The sequence below is a fragment of the Thermobia domestica genome, chromosome 3, assembly GCF_964235325.1.
Source record: "Thermobia domestica chromosome 3, izTheDome1.hap1.1, whole genome shotgun sequence".
Lineage (NCBI taxonomy): Eukaryota > Metazoa > Arthropoda > Insecta > Zygentoma > Lepismatidae > Thermobia > Thermobia domestica.
The window spans coordinates 314,003,628-314,028,667 of NC_137456.1; the positions used below are offsets into that span (position 1 = coordinate 314,003,628).

The window sequence follows — 25,040 nt, forward strand, 5'->3', positions numbered from 1 at the left end:
CTCATAATTCACTTCTAATAATATGATACACAGAAGTGGTAACGATGTAAAGAGGTAAACAAGAGGTAAAGAGGTAGTTTTACATCAAAATTATTATCTATATATTATTACTACTATACAATGGATGATTGTAAATAAATACGATAAGTATTTCTTTGTGCGTGCAGTTAAGCTTCACTATCATATTGTGGGTGAATCCAATAATTAATCATTTTTAGTATCATTTTTTGTTCATTGTTTTAAAATTAATCTGATTCGAAATCTTAATATAATAAAGTCATGTTGTGTTTAATCAAGAATCAGAAAAAGTAAACATTGTCATGTAGTAAGAAATTACGCATGAGGTTGTTATTGTTATATGTCGTCTAGACATAATGTGTACATTATGATGAAAAGACAGAAATTAAGAAAAGAGCTTGTAAGCTCTATGATGATGTAAAATATTTTGTGTATTCAGCTTTGTTCACAGAATACATAATTTCGGATATGACATAATATGCAGACTAGCAGAAATAAGCTGTCTGAGAATTTTGGACATGGCACAACAATAGAGAAACGAAAGTTTCTAACAGCTATGACATTTTGACGTCATTCCAAAGTTGAGGGGACACATTCCATCGTCTGGAAGATGGAATAAAAAGCTATTCTTAGTTGCATTGAGAAGGAAGTTTGGATAGAGCGATTCAAGCGTGAACATCCGAGGAAGAAGTGAACGAGGTGCGTGAAACCTCGGTCTCAGGTTCAAGACCAGACGACCTCCGGTTGTCGGTTGACAGCTGGACACCAGACATCAAGTATCCAGTTCCAATTCATCACCCATGGTTCAGACAACAGGCGTATCAAGGTATGTCATCGGCTGTGTTGGGGCCTATGTTTAAATTCTCAGAAGTTTGTACGTTCTGAGTCTGAGAGTGTCATGTCATATCCAAACACTTAACATCACACATCACACTTAAATTATTAAATCAGAATATAGTTGTTATTTAAAGTTATTTAATGTCATTCATTTATTATTATAACCTCTCGCTAAATCATGATTTATTCCTGTCCATTCCGGATAGTGGACAGAAGCGACCTAACTGCATCGCATTAAGCGTATTTCATCCCCATTATTTCAGGCACAGATGCAGTAAGGTTGTCAATATGTATAAAGATTATTTAAAGTATTTATAAGAGGGTTTATGGAGATGAAATTATTGGAGATTATTAGTGAGAATTTCGGCGAAATAGATCAACTATCGACCATATATTTATCATTCGACAAACACTCGAAAATACAAGGAAATACAATGCCCCGCTACATCAATTATTTATTGATTTTAAAAAGACCTATGACTCGGTTAGGGGGAAGAATTCTACAACGTTCTTACAAAATTTGTAATACCGAAAAAGCTAGTTAGATTTACCCAACATTGTCAAGGTTATCAAATCTAGGAGGCTCAGGTGGGCAAGTCATGTTGCCAGAATAGAAGAAGCAGGAACGCTTTCGAAGTTTCAACTAGAAATCCAACCTGAGAACGACTACTAAGAAAACTTAGGCGCACCTGAGAGAACAATATTAAGATGGACCTCACAGAAATACGAATACAAAGTAGAAACTGGATTCAGTTAGCTAAATCACCAGGAGATCAATGAAGAGCTTTTGTGAACGAGGTATCGAACTTCCGGATTCTATACGCCATATAGTTCGAAACTTCTTATTTATGTGAGGATTATACGTACTATTTTTTGAACTATATATTTTATGATGAAATACGAACTGAAGCTTTCCTGGTGTCGTGATAAATACAGTAGTTCCCGAACTAACCTGGTAAATTCAACTTTATCCGATGTTTCGAGAACTGATCACATTGTTCTCATCTTCAGAGTACGTTAAGAGAGAATCAAACAGAAGCACTCTGTATATAAGTGGGACAAAGGGAAAGGTGGAATGTGATTGGTCTATATTTTATAGTTTGAACGAGGTTATTTTTTAAATAAGCTCCGGTTTGGAATAAAAACGAAATGAAATAAGTACAGAAGAAAAAACAGTTGATTTTTACTAAAGCGTTTTTCACAGTCCTTTGCACCTTTCATAAACAAACCGCGTAACTTGATGTTGTATCACTGCGCGCACGACTATTTGCTGATTGGTAAGAGGAAATTGTTTCGTCTGTTTTCCGCAATATTTCTGCTGCAGCACGTGCATGTATTTCTGCTACTGCTAATCGCTTTTTCACAAACCTTTGCACTCTTCAAAAACAAACCGCGTAACTCAATTTGTATCACTCCGCACACGAGTATTCAGCGATTGATGCAGGAGAAAATGCTTCGTCTGTTTCCCGCAATATTTCTGCTTCTGCACGTGCATGTAATCCTTCACTGGTAACCTTCCTGCCTGTATGGCCATCATCAAATATAGCGCGCGCTCTGCGTATTTGTCAGTGGGTGTAACTGTTTTCCTATTAAATTTAAATTTTTGTGTAAGATGTCAATCCACATATAGAGATGTGCTTTTAATTGAAACTAAAATGTTCTTAGTGTGATTTAAAAATACAATAATTGCTGCTTAGGTTGAACAAGTGGAATTTCTTAGGGACTATTTTCTTATGGAAGAATAATGGTCATTTGGCTCATTGCAAGTGTTGCTCACTTCTGATTATATTTCGTTTTTTTTTTTTTTTTTTTTTTTTTTTTTTTTTTTTTTTGTGAAGAATCGTAGTCAGACTGTTTAGTCAGTTTCAGAGAACTGGGATGCAAATGTTCATTGTGTTACCCAAAGGAAAAACTGAGCCCTTGTGCTAAATTTCTATTTAATATGTTAAATGCATTATACTTCAGATAATTGGAGAGCCTTTCATTGTATATAAAAAGTTGTAGGCCTATTATTTTAAAGATAAGTAAGAAATAAAGATAAAAGCAATTTCACCGATTCGAAGTAGCGTAACGTCTGATGTTAATTCTGTATGTTATAATCAGGGGTAAAAGTGGATCTGTAAAGGTAGGGGTACGGTAGCAAGCGGCATGACGTCACGCCGTTCCCCCGCCTATCCTTGCCCATTTTAATTTCTTAAGAACTGGGGGACGTCGTACATATTTTTCCGAGGTCGGGGATGGCGTTCTTCCTCGTTCTCCCACTTTTACCCCTGGTTATAATTCGCATATCGATTAAAAGAAACGATCGGGTTTAACTCTTAACATACCAAGCGGGGTCCTCTAGGAACCCCAGAGGGCGATATTTGGTGATACTCCTGCAACTATAATAATCAATTTATTCTGGATGTTTATGTGTACTGCATCCGTTTGGAATATACTATCTATTACATAATAATATCAACGATGCGTTCGTTAAAAAAAATACAAAAAATAAAAACACACTTGAAAATGTAAAAGCTCCATTGTTAAATTTGTATTTCAGATTTACGAACACAAAAGTATAAAATTGTATGAAAAACTGAATATTGCTCAAGTAAACATAATATTTGATGTCAACAATGCTCATTTAACTTAGGTATGCTTTTAGACACCCAAAAAATAATAATTTTGAGTTACAATACTATGTTGAGAAATTAAAATAATACTTGGGGTCCGCAGAAGACCCCAACTTGGTAAACAACGTTGACGAGTTAGGCTTGGTACGTTAAGGGTTACATGAACATTTAAGAATCGCAAGAATGATTGTCCGTTCTCAGGAGTAACTAAATATCTGAAAAAATCTTCAAGGGATACTAAAATTGTGATCTATTCAATAATTAATATCTTTCTTTTTTTTTTAAAAAAAAAATGAACAATTACTTGATCCACATGTTCTCTTGGCTCTACTTGAGAGTCACGTAGTGATCCGAAACTCAGTTTTGAAATGGATGGGGGTAAAAGAGCACATGTTTTAGTACATCTGCTAGTCAAGCTAATAACTATAGTAAGATAACAAAGACTAGAGAACATAGTAAGATCCAATAGCTCTGATTCTAATTTTCCATGTTATCCCTTGACGCTATGGGCAGGCTAAATAAAATTTAGTAGTGATAGATTGAATATTTTGAACCATTAATGCGAACTCCCTGATATACAGAGGACGAAGATTTATGGTCAACCACAATTAGCCATGATTTGCAGTTACAGGGAAAATTTAAGAGATTGTTCAGCCCGGCTTCCAGGCATGGACGTCCGCAGGACTTTTTCAAGGAGGTAAAATACTGATTCCACGGGGGGAGGGGGGAGGACAAAAGACCGACACACAAACTCAGTCGCGAATACACAATATTTTGATACACGAGGGCACATAATACATCAAGTAAAACAACAGTTATTTACGCCCGTATGCTTATTAACTACAGTAAATAATCTATAATACCAGATACTATAATATTTAATATGAATATATTAAGTGTTATAACATTTAAGTAAGCAAATTAGTATGTCTTGACATGCACTTCCAAAAACCTTTTAAAACCAAGGGAGGCAACATCCCCTTTGCCCCTTCCCCGCTGCGGGCAGCCATGCTTCCTAGTGTTCTTTGTCTATATTTATATGCTGCTTCAAAGATTCAGGAGAGCGAAAATGTATCTTGGTAATCTATCAGAAGTCCATGTCATTTCATTTTCAATCTCTCGGTCTTCAGTTTGTTTCTTAATTTGTTAGCTCGAGGTTTCCTATAAACTTTTTAGTCTGTTAGTTGGCAACATTTACACACTGCCGTCTGCGTTGTTTACAAGAGCTGCAAAGCTTCGTGAAAAAACGAATAGTCATCCCAAACGACGCACTTAACCGCAGTTATATTCTAATACATTACTGGCTACAATGGTGCTTGTATAACGGAAGGTGAATACTATCTGTGGAAGGATAAAAGTTAAACTGACACGTTTCTGGGAGGATCTATTTGTGAATTTCGATTCCTGGGAGAATTTCGATATTATAACCTCTTAGCAATAATAAAACGGTGTAAAGAAGAGAGTTTAACTGACAGCAAAGCTGGAGTGGATCTCATCATCGGACGATATGTTCAACAGTCACGCGCGATACGTATGCAGTCCCCGTTCCGTCTTCTTCGTTGAGTGACATATATTGAAATTTCGAAGTAGTCTCTCTCCTTGCAGCCATAGTAAGTTCTCGTCTTCTTTGTTGAGTGCTAATGTTCAAATTTCAAGGTAGGTACTAGTCTTTTTTCCTCGTAGCCGTAGGAAGTTCCCGTTTTCTTTATTGACTTCCATATATTCAAATTTCGAGGTAGGTAGTAGCCAGGGGCGGATTCAGGACCGACTTCTGGGGGGGGCGGTGGGTTGTCATACTGCTACTTTTAAGGGCTCCAAACTTTGGGATGGGTTTTATTTATATATAAAAAAATAAGAAAATTTCCTCTTCTGGGGGGGGGGGGGCGATCGCCCCGATCGCCCCCCCCTGGATCCGCCCCTGGTAGTAGCCTCTCTCTTTGTAGCTGTGGGAAGTTCCCGTCTTCTTTGTTGAGTGCCATATATTCAAATTTCGATAGCCGTAGGAAGTTCGCCATATACTGTTTTCGCTATATAATCTGTCTTTATTTACTTATCCTCATGCCTCTTTTTTCCAACGTCCTTCTCCATTCTTCTAGTTTCTTCTCTTATTTAACTTTGGATGTTTCGCATAAACAGCATACTTCGTGTGGCTCTACTTTTTATCTCCCTCGTCAATACATCCATTACCAAACTAAACAGATATTGGCTAAGCTCTGATCTCTGATGCACACCAACTTCTACATTACACAAATCATCTACATCTAATAACGCAAATTACCAGTATCTTTACTGAACAAAGTTTGGCTGCCTAGAACTTGGAAGGAGACGTAATAAAAATTTGTTTCAATATAATGGGATTTCCCGAATACCAATCATAAGTAATGTGAGACTAAGGGCTCAGTCCACAGAGTCATCTCTTGAATGACAGCAAGTTATAGCGTCATATTAAGGAAAACAATCGCTACCACTTTATAATATAAATTCTATGTTTATGCAAACTCATGACTTTTGTACTGACTAGATTTTTTTTTTTTTTTAAATTTCCATTTTATATGAGAGAATACGATAACATAGAACTTTACGCGTTCCTCGAATTCCACAGGCAAAAACAATTACTTATCTTTCTTTACGGAAAAGGCTGCCTTCCCTCCTTCAAAAGCTGTAAGATTTAAAGTTAACATTAATTATTTCTAAGCTGCAAACAGATAAGCCATTCTACATTAGTTAAAAAAATCACACATTTGATCAGAATCCCAGTGCATCTCTTTCTATACAAAGATAAGTTTGTTTTTTGTTCTCTATTTCAATTACGAGATCCAATCTGTAACTATGATAGATCTGATGTGCATATTAAATGAACTTAAAAAAATATCAAGGCAAATACCATATACTTACATTTGTTGCATGGTTACTGCATTTTGCCGAAGTGGAGTACTTGAAGGATTCTGAGAAGTCTGCGCTGCTATTGTGCTCGTTCGAAGGTAATTATGGGATCGGTCGACCAACGGACTCGGGCTGTGCGAGAACCCCTCGTTACTTTTTGTCCTTGTTGATAGTAGATTTTGTCTTGAATAACTGGAAAAGAACAGCAACAAAAAGAATGTAATTAAAAATGTAATTTTCAAACAACTAAGGCTTACTTTCGAAACAATCTATATTCTCAAACATATTTGATTATTTGAATTTCCAACACGAAAACTATTTCAACGATTCGATAATTTTTCAACTGAACAAAATATGAAACAAATACACGGATTAATATTTGGTTGTTCATTCAATTTGCCTTTTGAAAAAGTATCAACGTCCATATCTTGAATTTGAGTTATTATGAATATTTATTACTCCTTGTGTAACTGTTTCAGCAATGTTACATCGCCTTCATCAGATATTTTATGACAGATCAATCCAAGAATAACAACTTAAATATAAACAGAAAGCGAAAGAAGGGTATGCTCAATCTTCCTAGATTTACTCAAGTTTTTACTTCATTTTTCACAGCCATCTATACAAAACGTAAAATTTTAAATTAACTGCTTGTTACATACGTTTCCTAATTTCTGTTTATTAGTTCCCAGCGTAAGCATACGGGAGCTTATAATTTCACTCCAGGTGTATGTATGTATGTGATAATTTCTTTCTTAGTAATTCTGGCCAGATCTGAACCAAATTTGCTGGACGAGTAGCCCATAGTCTAAGGAATAAAGATCGCTATATTTGGTACGGTTGGCTCAGCTTGTATATGGTACTTTATTTCTCGGTAACTATAGGCCACATTTGAAGCAAATTTGCTTGGCAATTAGTCCCTCATCCAAGAAATAAAACTCGCTATATTTGGCGCAAGCTTAGAAAAAGACAGACTCTGCTAGACTGGATTTGTATGAGGTATTTTATTTATCGGTAACTATTAGCGACATCTGAACCAAATTTGATTGGCAAGTAGCCCATCGTCTAAGACAAGGGTTTTCAAACTGTGCGGCACACCTCCCTGGGAAGGCACCAAAGGTTCTCAGGGGAGGCGTGAGGACTTTTGAAAAAAGGCCCCACAAAGGAACATGTTTATAATGCAATACGCATACTTAAGTCTGCACCGTTCTTTAGTAGAAATACATAGTGGACTAAGTCTTTGTATTATCTCTGTTAAACATTCAATGAGAGATAACTTTCACCTTTGGCTTAAACGTGTATAATGCTTGTTTGATGGCCACTAACGATCATCTACTTTAGTAGACCCTATGCCTTTTTAAATGTCTTTGGAATTTCGAGCTACGCCGTGTTAGCTGATTTTTTTTTCTCTTAATTTTTTTATTATCTTTGGGACGATTCTTGAGTTTTAAATCTTTTCTCAAGTACTACCGGCATTCACAAATAGTCTTATTTGTTTTGTCTTATTTGTTTATTGGTCGAAGCCATTTTTCAGATGTTTCAGTTTGACTTGGTTCTTTTGTCTTTCGTTGCCATGCGTTCGTTCTTTCTTCTTTCAGTTAAAAATAAATATCCAGTAAGAGATGCGTAGTGCCATTTCACAACATGTGTCGAGATTTAATAAATTGTGTGACTCAAAACAAGCTCATGTATCCTATTGACTTTGGTCAACATTTAAATGTACGGGTTTTTATTATTTAAATTCCCTCTCTGCTCGTATTTTTCAATTTTAACATAAATATCTGATTTACCACAACTTATAATTATTAACACCGTTCAATAACGTTAGAAGTTGTAGTCAGTGTACAATATAGATCACCTGTGTTAATGAGATATTTCCATTGGTGATTCATAGATGAGACAGTTTATCACAGAGATAGCATTTCTTTTAGGGACACATGTTTTTATGTTGACACTTTTCATTTTTGACAGGGGAGGCGCATACAATTTTGGTGGTTGAAGGGAGTCTCAACTGCAAAAAGTTTGTAAACCCCTGGTCTAAGAAATAAAGTTCGCTATATTTGTAGTCGAGTTCGGACAAGGACAGGCTCTGCTTGACTCGACTACTTCATTTATTGGAAACTACTTGCTGAATTTGAGCGAAAATCGGTGGGTAAGTAGTTCATCGTCTAAACGATAAAGATCACGGCAGACCTCGGTCAGAGACAGACTCAGCACGGCAACAGAGACTGTGTTCCACACTTTTCCACGCCGGAAATTTTTAAGTTCGGTTCACCTCGGCTTGTATTTAAGTTGTTATTCTTGGAATATCTTTCATACTGTCTGGTGAAGGCGATGTTTCATTGCGAAACCATTACACAAATGTTATTTGGTCAATTTTATTTCATTAATACTGTCGAATATTTCCAAAGCTGTAATGAAAAATACATAAGCTGTTACTCCGTTCGAAATATATTAGGAGACTAGGAGGAACGTGCTACCACTATTGACCATATGCGCCCATTATTTCCAATTTATAACGTGCTGCAGGCCAAGATAAAATAATAACCACACTTGATTGTCACTTTCATTCCCTCTCCTTCCTCTTTGAGACGACGGTTCACTGAATATGCGTATGCCATACACTTCCTGAATTATTGTTATATTCGCGCATCCTATTTCTTGTTTCATATATCTAGGCCAATTAGGGTCTAAGCTATGAACATTTGAAACTATATGAAACCTTCGTTTTTCTAAATATCGGTCCGGTAGCTTGCAGTATGGGATTGGTAACCAAAAAGAAAAATATTTTCACGGTTAAAAGTGTCTCAATTCAGGTATATTATGATGGTCAGTTACACTGTTCGCATCGAGTAGAAAAAAATGTGCGCCGCCATTTGACCATCACTGACGTGTGCTACTGAACTTTTTTTTTTTAATAAACCGGTATTATGTTTGACGGTCAACTGTTCAAAAATTACCGAACTTATTTCAATATAATCTTCACTAATGTTTTCATTGGAACTATTATAATCTCAGAATGGCTATACCTATGATTACGTTTGGGTTTCATGGAACTGACCAATAAAATTTCAGATGGGGTAAGTGTGCGAAAAACAGTTTACTAACTGAAAACTTTTGCTGTATTACATCTTATACTGTATTCCGTATCGCATTTTTTTTTTTTTTTTTTTTTTATCAAACTATCGGACACAGAGGCACGAAAGGTACACTCATGTCCAAAATTATTGTCGCATGTCTATAAATATGTTGTTGTAGGAATATAATTTAATAACGAATTCGCCCGGTATTTCTTATAATGTTAGTATGTGTGTAGTCGGCAAAGACACGTATGTGGAAAATTTCATGTCAAAAGAGCAATAAAACGAAAATAAAACTTTGTCCATTTAGCAACATTTTGTTTTACTCATTCTAATTTTCGTATTTATAATTCTTTTTCTATGAAATTAACTACAAATATACATTTCCCGATTATACACACAGTATTAAAAGTACTCTGCAAAATTATTATCAAATTATATTCTTACAAGAAGACAGTTATAGATATGCGATAATCATTTTGGACAGTGTATCCTTCTTGCTTCAGAAAATACAAATTCATAATCATTTACACAAGTTCATTGTGGTTGCTCTAGGCGGAGGATATATATTTTCGTTGAAATGCTACACTAACAAGTATGAAACTTGCTGTTCACTCCATTTTGATACAAAGTAGAGGAACAATCGAATTTTTTTCTGCCTTGTCGCTTATTCTCTTTTGTTTCGAAATTGTTTGTTGGAATTCTTACCGTGTAGAAACTTAAAAGTTACGAAATTTCCCACATGAGCACTTTTAAAATACAAAATACGAATACCTGATCATTTACAAAATTTTGTACATTCCATCCCGATAGTGCGAGGAAATTTAGATTTTTTCTGAACCATTGGACATAAAATTTGGTATATGCAAGCTTTTGAGCAAATTTTGAGAATTCTATTTGAAAGAATGGAGGAAATAGGAAAGTGTCGAATTTATGGTTCTTTTCAACGATGGAACACCAGACCACAAAATTTGGTACATGGATCAGAAACAGACTAAGCAGATTTGATTATTATTTTCATGGATATAAGAATATTTCACCCTGAAGTAACGAGGAAATGGAACGCACGAGAAGGCTGAAACTTGTTGTGAGCTGTTGGATTGAACAACGGGTATCAATGACTTTGCCGATCAAGCCTTCAGAAATTTTATGTTTATAATTTAGATGTTTTGGGCTAAAAATGTTCACTTCAGATAATAATAATAATAATAATAATAATAATAATAATAATAATAATAATAATAATAATAATAATAATAATAATAATAATAATAATAATAATAAAAAAAAAACTAGAGAACTAAACCCCGGTCTCGCACTTACTAGGAAAATACATAACTGCTAAGTTATCAGTAAGAAACTATTATTTACATAAAAAGAATCACATCTACCTACATACAAACCACCACCGGAGGCTGTCTAATTAGTAAAGGCTCAGGAATAATGAACAGATATAGTATCTTTGTAGCATGAAATAGACTACAGTTCAGTTTCTTTTTTTCAGTCATCAATCTATATGATATAACGTTTTCCGACACTACTTACAATTAATACTTCGATTCTGTACTTGTACATGCATTTAAAAACCGATATTTCATAAAAAGAAAGGTTTAAAATACATCTTATGTGAAATCATCATTTACTTGACATTCACTTGTACGATATCTCCTTTGTCTATTTCTATACTTAATGACAGAAAAGAAGCTCTGTGTGACATCATAATTTACTTTGAATTTTGAAATAATTGTACTCAAATCAAACCAAATTTCTTTTTCCTATCAACCTTTTAATGGCTTTCTTAATTTTCTACATGAGACTGAAGAAACAAAAAGTGGAGTAACGTTGAATAAGGAACGACTATCAAACCTTTTTAGCACAATTCCATTAACAACTTCAGCTCCAACGCGGCTACATAGTTAATAGGTATCGTTAGTGCGTAAGACCTGGCTTTCATTTCTGGCGGGAACTCATGTGGTTCGTACTTCACGTTAAACTGTAGGTCCCCGTCTTATATAGTCTCGCTACTGAAAGTGAAGCTAAATTCTAATCGAGCCAACCAATCACTAACAGCTTTTCATCAGTGTTATTCGATTGAAAAAAAAAATCGTTCGTCGATTCTCAAGATCGAGGTACACTAATGCTGTATGAAAACAGTTCAAGATTTCAATAAAGCAGACACACCTAATTTACAGTAGGTTTGTTTTTAGATATTTACGCAAAATATCAGACATTTTTTGTGATCATTTGAAAAAATCAATCTAAAAGTACATAAGACTTTTTTTTTTAAAAAAAAAAATTGGGGACACAGGGAACCAAGGTGACACTCTACACAGCAAATACATGATAATTATTGGTATAACATGAATGAAATACAGTAGTTCTTTAAAAAAGAAAGAAAAAACTGAAAAGGGCATGGGACGAAGAGAAGTCGACATTGCAAATTTAATTCAATTTCTCTGTAGTAAAATCAAATTTGATTTTTTTTTCGATTAATAAATCAATCGACAAGTACTCAACAATTTGTGAACTCAGCACGACAGAAATCTATAATGTAGTGTTAATTGGATTAATCTGCATTGAGAGCAATATATTAGTGGAGGGGAAATGTAGGAGGTGCACATAAATTATTTTTTTTATTTAAAAAAAAAAGTAGGTCAGAAAAGAATTAGCCTTAATTTTGTGGTGGAGTGCAATGTTGTAGAACAAAACATAATCGGGTTCTCTTGTAGCTATATAGTTGCCACATCCAGAAAACAAGACTTCCATTCTCGATGGGAGACCATGCAGTTCAGATTCCACGGTTAAGCTGTATATTCACGATTTCTATAGCCCCTGCGTTAAAAGGGACGCTAAATTTCAAAACAACTAACCAACGAAATGTAATTGTAATAATGGATGTTTGAGGTCGGTATCCTCGAGTTTTTGTAATTTTGCCATAAGCTATGTCGATGTATGGTGTTTGCCGTTACAGTATAACTGACAAACATTACTGGTTCATCTTCCCAACTGTCTTTGCTGAATTCTCCGAAAAAGTGGGTCACAATGCCTGTCACTGTTGTAAGAGTCATTGCAGCAACAGATCTCAGTTGGAGATGTCAGCAGTTTCCTAGATGTGATATCACGTCTGAATATTTCGCCACGGGTGGTTCCCCATTTTGATTGAAGCTTCTTCAGGAGCATCGAACAGTTGAAATCCACTCCTCAAACGTGACCAAACAATCGAAGAAAAGCCTTCAGATCGCTGGTATGGAATTCCAGTGGCTCTCTGCACCTCTCGACACCTTACTATTGCAGGCTGTGATCACAGATGTGGGCTGTGCGATATCTCGTTTGGTCGATTGGTATTTTCAAATATCGAAATATTGATGTTGAAACATTACTAATTAATATATTGATATTTCTAGATAGTTTAATATTTCAATATTTTTGATATTTCGTTATTCGATATATCGCTCAACTAAGGATATTTTATCGAAATCGATATCTAAATTCGGACATCGTACAGTCTTACATATATGTCATATGTATATTCACTAAGTAAAGACTTTTCTAGTTTTCGAATCTCTTTGGGATGTTAAGGATTGTCTACGGTTCCCTGTCTCCCATTTTATCCTGCAACTATTCAAAGTTTGTTACAAGTGCAACGAGGGTTCGTGAGAGTCCCGGATTGATTACTTGATCGAATTTTCTCTTCTGTCTGTGAAATCCCACGCCCAACGGAACACAAATCGTTGAGTTTTACGTCCCACGGTTATGCCGGTTAGGCTAAAGGAGACGGTGATTATGACAAATGAATGAAATGGTGGAATGAAGAAAGTGGGAGGAAACGGGAGAACCCCGAGAAAACCCACGCACACGGTGTTTGTCCACCACAAAGTTCACTTGGCGGGGGCTAGGATCGAACCCGGGACCCCAAGCACCAGAGGTTCCAACGGAACACAGTCAGTCAGGTAGGAGCGATACTTTTGAACACTTAACCATAACTGATTCATAATGTATTTAATTTTATTATACCTCTTCATATGAACACCAAGTTGTCCAGCATTGCCGTTGATAATCACGTTCAATGATGCAATAGTATGAGAGCATCCTACTAACGCACACATACATACATACTCCCAGCCAACTTTGGGACACCAACTCGTGGAAAAACTGTAGTTTTGCTTGGCAATACGCCAAAATCACTCCTGATGTGTATCACAGTCTATTTTTTACCAACAAAAAAATGTTCCATTAACAGGACTGTCATCCTTTCCGAACGACCTAAATATCTTACATTTTTGGACTCACAGGACCAATGTTTACATTGAAACGTTAATTGACATACTATTTTATTGAATTCTTGTTTAAACGCGATGATATATATATACACAATGAAAATATGACCATTACACATATAGCATAGTTGGCAACATTTCATTCGTCACGCCATATATAAAATTAGCACTGTGTTTAAAAAAATGCTTTGGTTAGTTGCCTGAAGTTTGGAGTCTCTTTGCAGCTTCGAGGCTATATGAGACATGGATCAACAGTTACAGGTGGAATCCAAACCGACGTCACGCGTTCAAATTTTAATGTTCTCCACACTGGCAGTTGAACCCGGCACTCCGTACAACAAAAAGTGTACGCGCCAGCCACTGAACCAGCGCGGAAGATTGTAGATTGAAATGCATTCTATTTGATAACCTATCCTTATACTGATTCTTCATAGGGTCCGAATTTACCTCTTCTAACCTAATTTCCTTGCCTCTTTATACTTGATACATAATGACCGTATCGTATTGCCGTCGAAATGATTCGGAGAAGCAGCTTCCTCCCTTATTTTACACAGTACTTCGCTATATTTTATTTTAGATATTCAACTTCGGTTCGACTTCCTCACACAACTCCAGTGGCATACAAAATAGAACGTTTACTCTTATTTTTCCCTTGCTTCCTCGTTGTGAGAAACTTTTAAAACTAAATCCTAATTTCGGAACTGGATTACGGGTGAATGAATGATAGCAATTCGTAATTTAGTCGGTATTCCCACTAATTGTCTTCTGGTGCATGGGATCCCTCCTTCGATCCCCGGCCAAGTTAAGTTTATGGTGGACAACATCGTGCCCGCTGGTTTTCTCGAGGTAGTCCCGGTTCCTCTCACTTTTTTCATTTCACCAATTCTTCCGTCATTATTCACTTGCTTTAATCATCGTTCTCCTTAGCCTAAAAGGGCATAAACGTGTGACCGTAAACTCAAAAGATTTCAGTTCATTAGAATTCTTATTTATGTTTAAGCATGTCATCTTATTCAGCTCCATTGCATCTGTCGATTGATACATGTCTCATCTGCGAACAATATTGTAATTAAACAAAAATTAAAGTGTAACTGTTAATCATAATTTTGGGGATATCCACTTAACCATACTGTGTACTGTCGTGTTACTAGTGTCAGAATGTAAAGCTTGATGAGGGTACACATCAGCTTCGTCTTAATAGGCGGCATGGGTTCCGTACAGCATATATTTTTAGGTTAAAAAAAAATAAATATTTTTCTCGATCCTCTCAAAACCTACGCATTAGGATTCACACTCATCTACATCATTTTGTTCAGCTGAATGAGATCTATGAATTATACAGGGTGTTTCAAAACAACACCGATAACGTTTGGGAGGTGATTCCTAACACCAAAATAAAGCGAAAAGTATAGACCAACCTGGGTGCACAAATGCTTCCTTTCGGGGTTACAGGCTGCCGAAAAACATGAAAAAATGAACTTCAGAATCCTAAGGTACTTACGCAACAATTTTTGTTCAGGCAGTTTGGTTACGGGCACATAATCTTAAGTACTCACTAACTACCTCTTTAAAAATTGTTGCGGGAGTATTGCAGGATTCTGAAGCATGTGTTTTTAGATAGAGCACTATTAGTTCTTAGTAAAGTCTTGACCCGACTACGGTAATCCCCATAGTTTTGGAGCTATGGACCTTTAAAGTTAACTTTTTCAAGTTTTCGGCAGCCTATAACTCCGAAAGGAAGAATTTGTGCACCCAGGTTGGTCTATACTTTTTGTCTTATCTTGGTGTCAGGAATCACTTTCCAAACGTTGTCGGTGTTGTTTTGAAACACCCTGTATATATATATGGACAAAGTATAGACCTAACCTGGGTGCACAAATGCTTCCTTTCGGAGTTAAACGCTACCGAAAACATGAACAAATGGAATTTGAAGGTTCATAGCTCCAAAACTATGGGACCTACCGTAGTCGGATCAAGATTTCACTTAGGAGCTAATATGTCCGCTATCATAAAAACATGTATCCGAATATTGCGGTACTTACGCAACAATTTTTAGAGTGAGTTTGGCTACGGGCATAGAATTTAAAGTGCTCACCAACTACCTCTATAAAAATTGTTGTAGAAGTACCGCAGAAATCTTGAAACATGAATATTTGGGTAGTTCCTAAATGAAGTCTTAACCCGACTGCGGTAGGACCCATAGTTTTGAAACTATGGACTTTTAAAGTTCATTTTTTCATGTTTAAATATCATTTTTTCATGTTTTCGATAGCTTATGACTCCAAAAGGAAGCATTTGTGCACCCAGGTTGGTCTATACTTTTTGTCTTATCTTGGTGTCAGGAATATATTATTAAATTAAAAGTGACTATATTTGTGACTCTTAATCTCTTGAACCAGCCCAGCGATCTTGATCAAATTTTCAATATTCACGAGGTTTGGGCCTGGGAGTGTTTTTATGGTTTCAATTTGACGGTAGAACTAAGAAGAGGGGGAATTACAAACAAATAAATACAACTTAATAACTCTTGAACCAAACGACTAATCTCAATCAAATTTTCAACATAGATGAAGTTTGTGAGTTGGATAGTTTTTATCATTTCACTTTCACGGTGCAACGTAGGAGAGGAGGAGGGGAAAGATATATGTAAAAAAAAAAAAATACTGTTTTTGTGACTTCATCACGTTTAAACCTCCCGACCGATCTTAGCCAAATTTTCAACATAGATGAGGTTCGGACATGGGGTAGTTTTTATCATACCACTTTGACGGTAGAACTTAGGGGAGGACGACGAGAGGGAAGAGACACATAAAATTAAATAAAACTTAACAAAACTTGAATCACCCAACCGATTTCGATCAAATTTTCAACATAGATAACGTTCGGGCCTGGGATAAATTTTATCATTTAACTTTGACGATTTAACAGAAGAAGGAGGAGATATATATGCAAAAAAATAAAAGTGAAAGTGACTATCTTTCTGACTTCATCACTCTTGAATCAAACGATCAATCTAGATCAAATTTTTAACATGGATGAGGTTCGGGCAAGAGATGCTTTTTATTATTTCACTTTGACAGTAAAACTTAGGGGAGAGGACATGAAGAAGAGATACATACAAATAAATAGAACTTAATAACTCTTGAACCACCGGACCGATCTCGAACAAGTATTCAATCTATATGGAGTTCGAACCTCAGATTTTGTCATATCACTTTGGCGCTATAACTTAAGAGAGGGTGAGGGGAGAGACATTTGAAATTGAAAATGACCGATAATAGTGTATAATCTGTAGTTTTTGGGGTCACTGAGGTGAGAGACACTTCAATGTCGTTTAAATCTAAATTCAGCCCCGTAACTTAGAGGAGGGGAGGGGGAGATATATATAGAAATAAAGCAAATGACCAATATCAGTGTCGAATTCATAGTTTTTGTGGTCGCTGAGATGAACAATTATACTCCCGATTCCGTGCCGCGCAACATGGGGAGGGGAGGGGTATATATCAAAATAATCGAAAATGACCGATATCAAAGAGCGCTTTCGTAATAGTAAAAGGTGACTGCCTAATGGAACACATTACTATTCTTTTCTCAATTTAACCCAGCGAAGCGGGTAATTGATGCTAGTATATATATATATATATATAGGGTGTTAATGAATTATACCGGCAAACTGTAAGAGGTGATTCCTCACATCAAAGTAAGAGAAAAAGCTCATATGGACCTGTGGATAAAAGTGCGTAGTTTCAGAGCTAGGGCTGTCCAAAATCGCGCAAAAGCCAAATTTCAAGAGGCCCTATTTCGAATTTGACAAACAGTGGATGGTGGTCCTTGTCAGCGTAAATAAAGTCATGCATACGCAGTCCAAAAATGCAAATGTCATTAATGTTCAATGGGTGTACAGAGTATTCTCTGCAGGGTGAAATTCCCAGACATGCCATCAACCGAATTTTGAGATATGCTCTGATTTTATGATTGGTCCAAAAGAAGCAAACGATAAGTATTGATAGCAGTGAACACGGAATCCTTTGGCGCGATGTCTGAAGTGTTAAGGATCGTCAGCAGCACGGCCTCTCGTACTCAGGAAAACGCATGCTGCGATGTTTCCTTTCACGCTTCTAAGTAAAGAAAACGTGAAATATACTGTGACAAAACACATCGCATCACACGATATTCTGAACACAAAAAGCATGGAGCTGCCGGTTCCTAACACTTCCGAATTCCTTCCAAAGCACTGGATGTCCATTGTTGTCAAGGCTTACCTCTTGCCTACTTTGGACCCTCCTTAAAATCAGGGTATATCTGAAAACTGTATTGAGAGCATAGCTGAGAATTACACCCTGTAGGGAATACACTGTACACCTATTGAAAATAAGGAAATATGCACTTTTGGATTGTGTATGTATGGCTTCATTTACGCTGATAAGGACTATTATCCACAGTTTCAGCCCTAGCTCTGAAACTTTTCGCCATAGATCCATATGAACTTTTTCTGTTATTTTAATATGAGGAATCATCTCTTACAGTTTGTCGGTATAGTTCATTAACACCCAGTATATATATATATATATATATATATATATATATATATATATATATATATATATATATATGGACTTGTTTTGTCGGTGATAAGTTAACAATATTGTAGAATTACTACGCGTATTATCTCAAGGAGACGACAGAGTTATTAGAATTTTGTAATATTTGTGTAACTGACACGAATAAACTAGGCAATCTGTCTCCATTCCTATGATCTTAGAGGTAATAATTTCCATGCCGAAGCTTACCAAAATTCTGTAGTTTAATAATTAGAATGTAAAACTATACTATGTGTGAATATAAACATACAATTTAAAATAATGTTATAGTTATTTTAGCATATAAATAGGCCAAAGCTATTTTTAGCATATCAAGGATCAAATACTCTTGCGAGTAAAACTCGACGTATAAATAGAAACAGATGAGCTTCAAAGTGAGGAAATAGAATGAAGTCATACATTTATTTTTTTTTATTTTTTTTTTAAGCAAGAACTGATAAATGCAAATCAATGATAACAGACTGTATGAATCGGAAATACTAAAAGGTATCGCATTGCTTCCTCCAAAAATAAATAAAACACGAAATGGTAATATTCACCACGAACATGACCAGGTACCGAGGCTCGGACCATTCGCTGAGTGCTTAATCACAAAACCACTGTGCCTCTTTGAAAGAATGAAATCTGAGAGCGTAACACACTACGCTGCAATTACTGAAATTGCAATATTTTCATTTCAAATGAAAAAGAAAGAAAATGTACCAGGGAAGTACATTATAAAGTGATAAAAAAAGAAAAAAAAATTCTGAAGTCTTGCAGCTGAATCTCTTAGATATAATTGTAACAAACGTAGTTTTTTAAATACTTTTCGCCATTTGAAATCTTTCTTGGAAACAAATACATTAAATATGTTACTTATGGATAGAAGTAAAGTGCTTTTAAAACGAAGGTGATGTTCAAACTTATATATATGAATGGATGAACTGAGCTAAGCGAAGCGAAGTTCTTATGTGCTTACTGTGAGTTTCATTCATTACTTATTACTCGTGAATCGAAAACCAGACGATATGCAATTTTGCATAGTGATAGTAGATAGTCATCACAAAGTTTATACTACACACGAGGTGTGATCGATGGATGTAGTTTTCAGCACCAGTTATCGACATTTTACCCATTTCAACTAGTGAGCCAGATAGCCTGAACTTTTGGAAAAGTCAGTGTCCAGTTTGAACGAGTTGTGACATGTCAGCTGACTTCTAGAGGCGGAATAGTGAGGACGTGTTAAGAGCGTCTGTCGTACAGTATGGATTTCAAGCAATACATGATACGACTGAACCAAGGATCTCTCGTATCAGAGGTGAGCACTCTTACCCTCGAGTCACGTGCTGCTGCTGATAATAATAATAATAATAATAATAATAATAATAATAATAATAATAATAATAATAATAATAATAATAATAACCCTTCTTATGCTTCATAGTAGTTTCGCGGGTATATTATATAATTGACAAACTCAGCTGGCAAAAAGTTGACAATTTTGAACTCATAAGCCACCACCTAGTACTCAATCAAACTAATATTCTCAGAGGAAAGTAACTCAATAATATTATTTAAATATAAAAGAGAACGTACAAAATCCTTTGTCCGCTCATCACGCTAATACGGCTGAACCAATTTCTTTCATTTTTGGGGGGTTATTAGGATTTGGACCCTAGATGGTTTTTATCATATCACTTTAATTTTTAATTACCAGTGTCTTGAGATAATTGACCATTCAAGTGTCCATAACGTACAAATCCTTTGTTATTAGTTCATCATAGGTAAAAATAAACGTATTTATATGCAACCCGCATGACCGTGTCACTCGGCGGGTTAACATAAATGACAGGCGATATACAGCGGAAAATAGCTTGAATCTTCTGTTTAAAATTTTTTAATTGATTTGCTTATTTTTACAGACACTTTTACAATATGCCAGCACCGGGATGACCGCAGCGAAGCGGGGCGGGTTAACATAAATGACAGGCGATATAATGTTAAGATTTACTGCAATCTTCTATGGTTTTTATCATATCACTTGAAAGCGAAAAAGTAAAAATTATCTAAGTAACAAAGTTTATTGCGTTCCGGGGTGACCGCAGCGAAGCGGGGTGAACGCTGCTAGTATTATTTAAAAAAAAATTATTATCTGCCTTCAATATATATATACACTGAAAATTAATGATCTTAGGCTCTGTTGTGAGCCACAGATTATAGTTGCTTCCATATATTTCGAACAATTGCTTAATAATAAGACTGACTGTTAAAACTACAGTATTGTATTACAAATGATGGACTGTGCCAAATCGTTTTAACAGATTTTGAGATGTAAATTAAAAATGACATTATTACAAAACGGTCAATCCACCTTATCAAAACACTAAATCAAGTTGATTTCTTTCTAGTTCTTTTCGTTTCCAGGACGGACGGACTGACTTCGTATATGCGTGGAAATTGGAATTATCACAATTCTCTCTTAATTTCCTTCTGTGAGTTTACAGATCATTATTATATTAATTTGAATCCAATTGTTAGGTTTTGTTCATAAAATGAAACGCTGAGTGCCATATAAAGAAACGGACAATGAATGCACCTAAGAAAACAAGGCTTGTTCTCCATAAAGCCGACTGAGATGAAAATAAACTTGAGGCGCTGTACACAACCTGAAAAATGTGCATGTAACTATTGAGCCATGTGTCGGCTCATTCAACTTTACGTTTCACGTGAATCCACAATGAACTAATACAAATTGAACCTTCATTGGATATGAATCAGCGATCATGTATCCTAATTAGCTTACAAGACACATCTCCTGATTAATCATGATAATCTCACGTCAATCCACAGTAAACTAATAGAAACTGGACCTTCATTATATATAAATCAGCGATCATGTATCCTAATTAGCTTACAAGACACATCCCCTGATTAATCATGCTTAATCTCACATGAATCCACAGTAAACTAATAGAAACTGGACCTTCATTGGATATAAATCAGTAATCATGTCATAATTAGGTTGAAAGACATTCCCTGATCAATCATTTGCGCGTTTGCGCTCATGATTTTACGACGATTTTATAAAGTGACAATTACTTGTGAATTCACTTTCTTGATACACTCAACAATTGTTGGGAAATATTTAAATAGGATTTTATTGTATCCTGTAGCTATTAATCTAGGAAATTATATATCCATCTTCCAAAACATGAGTCCTCGTCCTACCGCCATCTGCAGCGCAACCTTTATTATGAGAATACCAATAAAATGTTGGCAAATTCAAGTAAGAACCGGCTCGTGTGTTTCGGTGCTTCGATATAATCTAATGAAAGTGACTCAATAGTTTAGTAGTTTACGGAAATAATGACATCACGTTTTGCAAAGACATACTATATTTTTCGTTTCTTGCTGTTCTTTTAGTCAATACTTTATGTACTACTGCACAAGAATTTTGTGCAGCAGCTTTTGAACCATTGGTAAAGCGACACGGAAGAGTATCAATACCGAAGACTACGTAAGGATATAAAGAAACATGCAATACAAAATATACTTTTACTTTTTTTAATGGAAAAAATGTGTCATCCTCTGCACATAAATATTTAAATTTTAACTGCATCCTAAGAACTTTACCTGTTTTTAATAAATTTTGTATTGAAGACAAAGATTTTATGGAAAATAAAATAAAAAATAGACATATTGATACGTAGGGCAACCAGCTTTATACAGCTGTATATTATGCTTTATTTTTCTTTACCTTATGCTTTATTAATCTTTTTTCCTAAATTATGAATTAATATGCTATTCCTTGAATTATACTTCATTTTTAGCCATTTCTATAACATTTTTATTTATTTATTTATTTATTTTACTAGTTTCTAACACACACGCATCAGAAATGGATATGAAACAATCTTTCCCCACTAAAAATTACATCAATACAACATACTACCTTATTTTGTGCAATTTTCCTTAAGCGATGTTTTGAAGAAGAAACGTGTAGCTGCCGAATAGACTACTCATAATTAATGAATTCAAAACAAACGAGTACAAAACAGATTACCGCCTTCTACTTTGAAATGGTCAGTTAATCACTGAGATTGCATATACTCATGATTTTGGCATCTTGGAATAACCAGAATTGCCTGCCTTTTAACAAAAAGTAAGGGGGAAAAATCCTTCTGAGGGGAAGGTGCGTAGGGAGGAGGAATTCGAACTTTCCATTGTTACGCGTAAAGGCAATTGGCGGTTGATTTCCATTGTTTGCTGCATTGATAACAGCCTTTATTGATCATTTTTTTTTTCTTTGACACAAAATATATTAACATATTTTTCTTTATTGTACACATACACAGGGTTCTGGAATAAAAGGCACTAAGCATTATGCTTTATTTCTGTAAATTATGCTTTATTATGCTTATAAGACTAGCAAATTTGGATATCTAAAGTGGTCAAAATAATAGATATGGTACCAACCATAGATGAAAAATTCCATTATGCTTTTACTGCTTTTTATGCTTTACGGTTGCCCTGGTGCTTAAGTGTGATTATAAGGAGAAAAAACCTTGAGACTGTGATCTAAATGAACTATGTTTTCCTTTCAAAAATGACTTGTCCTAAGGTACAAAGGTAATACAACCTAATGGGACTTTCAAGAGGCTCCATCACAGCGAAATTGAAACACCGCTAATTTTACATTAATTATGTGATATCTTCAAATAGATAATCGAAAAGTGGAACAAGAGCTCGCTAGACAATATTATTTGACATGAGACACCGTTATTACGAGTCACTAATCTGCTTTCGATTTCAAGACACTTAGAAAATCGGCATTTATTTTCGCGTTTGAAAATGGTTGCAAACGGAAAGCTACTAGGTAACTCGTGATAACGGTACCTCGTGTAAAATAACATTGTCTAGCGCGCTCTTGTTCCACATTTTGATAATCTTTTATCTATTTAAAGATATCACATAATTACTGTAAAATTAGCGGAATTTTATTTTTGCAGTGATAAGGCATCTTAATTGCTGTTTTAGCATCTAATTTCAAATTAATGACAAGAAAAATTTGTAATAAAATGAGGAACTGGGAACGGAGATCATCATTTGGTCTTGGCAACTGCCAAGAGTGGAAAACGGAGGGAACAGGATATCTACAATAAGCGCGTTGGTCATGTACTTGAGAACGAACTATGGACTTGGGTTGAGAAGTTCTCATATTTTCATGTAAGTCTTATTCATCTGCCATATGTAACATTTGGTTAAAAAACAGTCTGAGTTTTTAGTTTTGGTCTCTTAGCGAACATAGGTTTGTGACAGCTCTGACAAAATGTACATAGTATTTTTAGTCTCCTTTCGTTAAAATTATAATTTACTTTTATGTTCATAAAATCGTAGTACTAGCATTCAGAGGTGAAATGGTTCTTTTATTTAATTTCCACAGCGAAGAGAATAGAACCTACCTCTTGTGCTCAGGTGTTCAGTTCTGACAGATTGGAATACTGTTTCTCATTAAAATAGTTCTATTTGGAAACAACAACTACTACCATAATAAAACTAAAAACTTTCATTTTTATTAATCAATTTGTACTACTTACCTTTGTGTCTACAGCTATACTAATATATAAAACAAAGTGTCTGTCATCAGATTTTCGCATAGAAAGAAGTCATCTACAGCCGCTAAAATTTTGTAAATACACAGATCTTCACCAGATCTAATGGCACATGAAGCAGTTCCAGGATGTCTACTAAAATTCCAAAATGAAATTTCGTGATTTTTTCTTTGCTAAATCACAAAATTTCCTAACATTTTCAAGAGCGAATTTGGGTGCGAATTAGGTCGAATTTTCATCCATGCGATACAAACGTACTTTCCTTGCGAGTTGGTAGCGTCTAAAGCCGACCAGAGAATTATTTGGTGGTGAATTTTGACGTTTCATAGAACAAAATTTTCCCATCTGTACTTACATTTGTACAGTTAAAAAAAATCATGACCCAAAAGCTAAATTTCGTGATTTTTTCGTGACTTTCATGACCGTTTTCTGATTTCGTGACTTTTTCGTGACCGATAGACACCCTGAGTTCCTTTTCGATTTTTGATAAGGGGAGGGGGGGGGGTTCTCAAGATTCAAAAAGTATACAGTATGTCAGAAGCCCCTTGAGTTAGATAACATACACTATACTATGATGTACATTGCATACTGTCCAGACAGTTCGAAGGAGGACTCGGGTTCAATTCCCGGTGGGGACTCTCGGTCGAAAAAGGTATTACAGCTGTTTCAGGCCAGCCATCCTGAGTGAGTTTTTTCTTGGGTTTTCATCACTTATACCAGGCAAATGCCGGGATGGTACCTAACATAATGGTCCCATGCCGCTTCCTTCCTTCTCCACTTTTCTTCCCTTCTAATTCCCCAAGTGACGTCATCCCCCATATGTGTGATGGACTAACATGGCCATAGATGCCGAAAGCCCAGAAATCTAATCCTAATCGAAGAACGGGCACAGGTGTTACTATTATATGAAGAATTTTTATAAGCTGTATGAATTGAAGGTTATATTACGTATATACAAGGTGAGGCAAAAAGATATTAACATTAATTTTTTGTTTTCGTTTTGTAGATTAAACCATGGCGAGCCGATATTCCACTGACGAACGAAGGAAAATAGCTGCCTGGATGGAAGTTTTTTAGTCTCCAAGCATCGTACAAGAAAAATTAAACGCCTGGGCCGGACGGGATGCACCATCACGTC

The 25,040-nt window shown here is 35.6% G+C and overlaps 1 protein-coding gene across 1 annotated transcript in view; it reads right to left on the reverse strand.

Annotated features, from left to right (window-relative positions):
• The window catches only part of cmb (combover), a gene marked incomplete in the record, with an annotated part of 274,174 nt that overhangs the window by 53,398 nt on the left and 195,736 nt on the right, over positions 1-25,040 (reverse strand). The window contains 1 exon segment of the mRNA XM_081752595.1: positions 6,366-6,545. Within this exon segment, the coding sequence (XP_081608721.1) occupies positions 6,366-6,545 (180 nt within the window).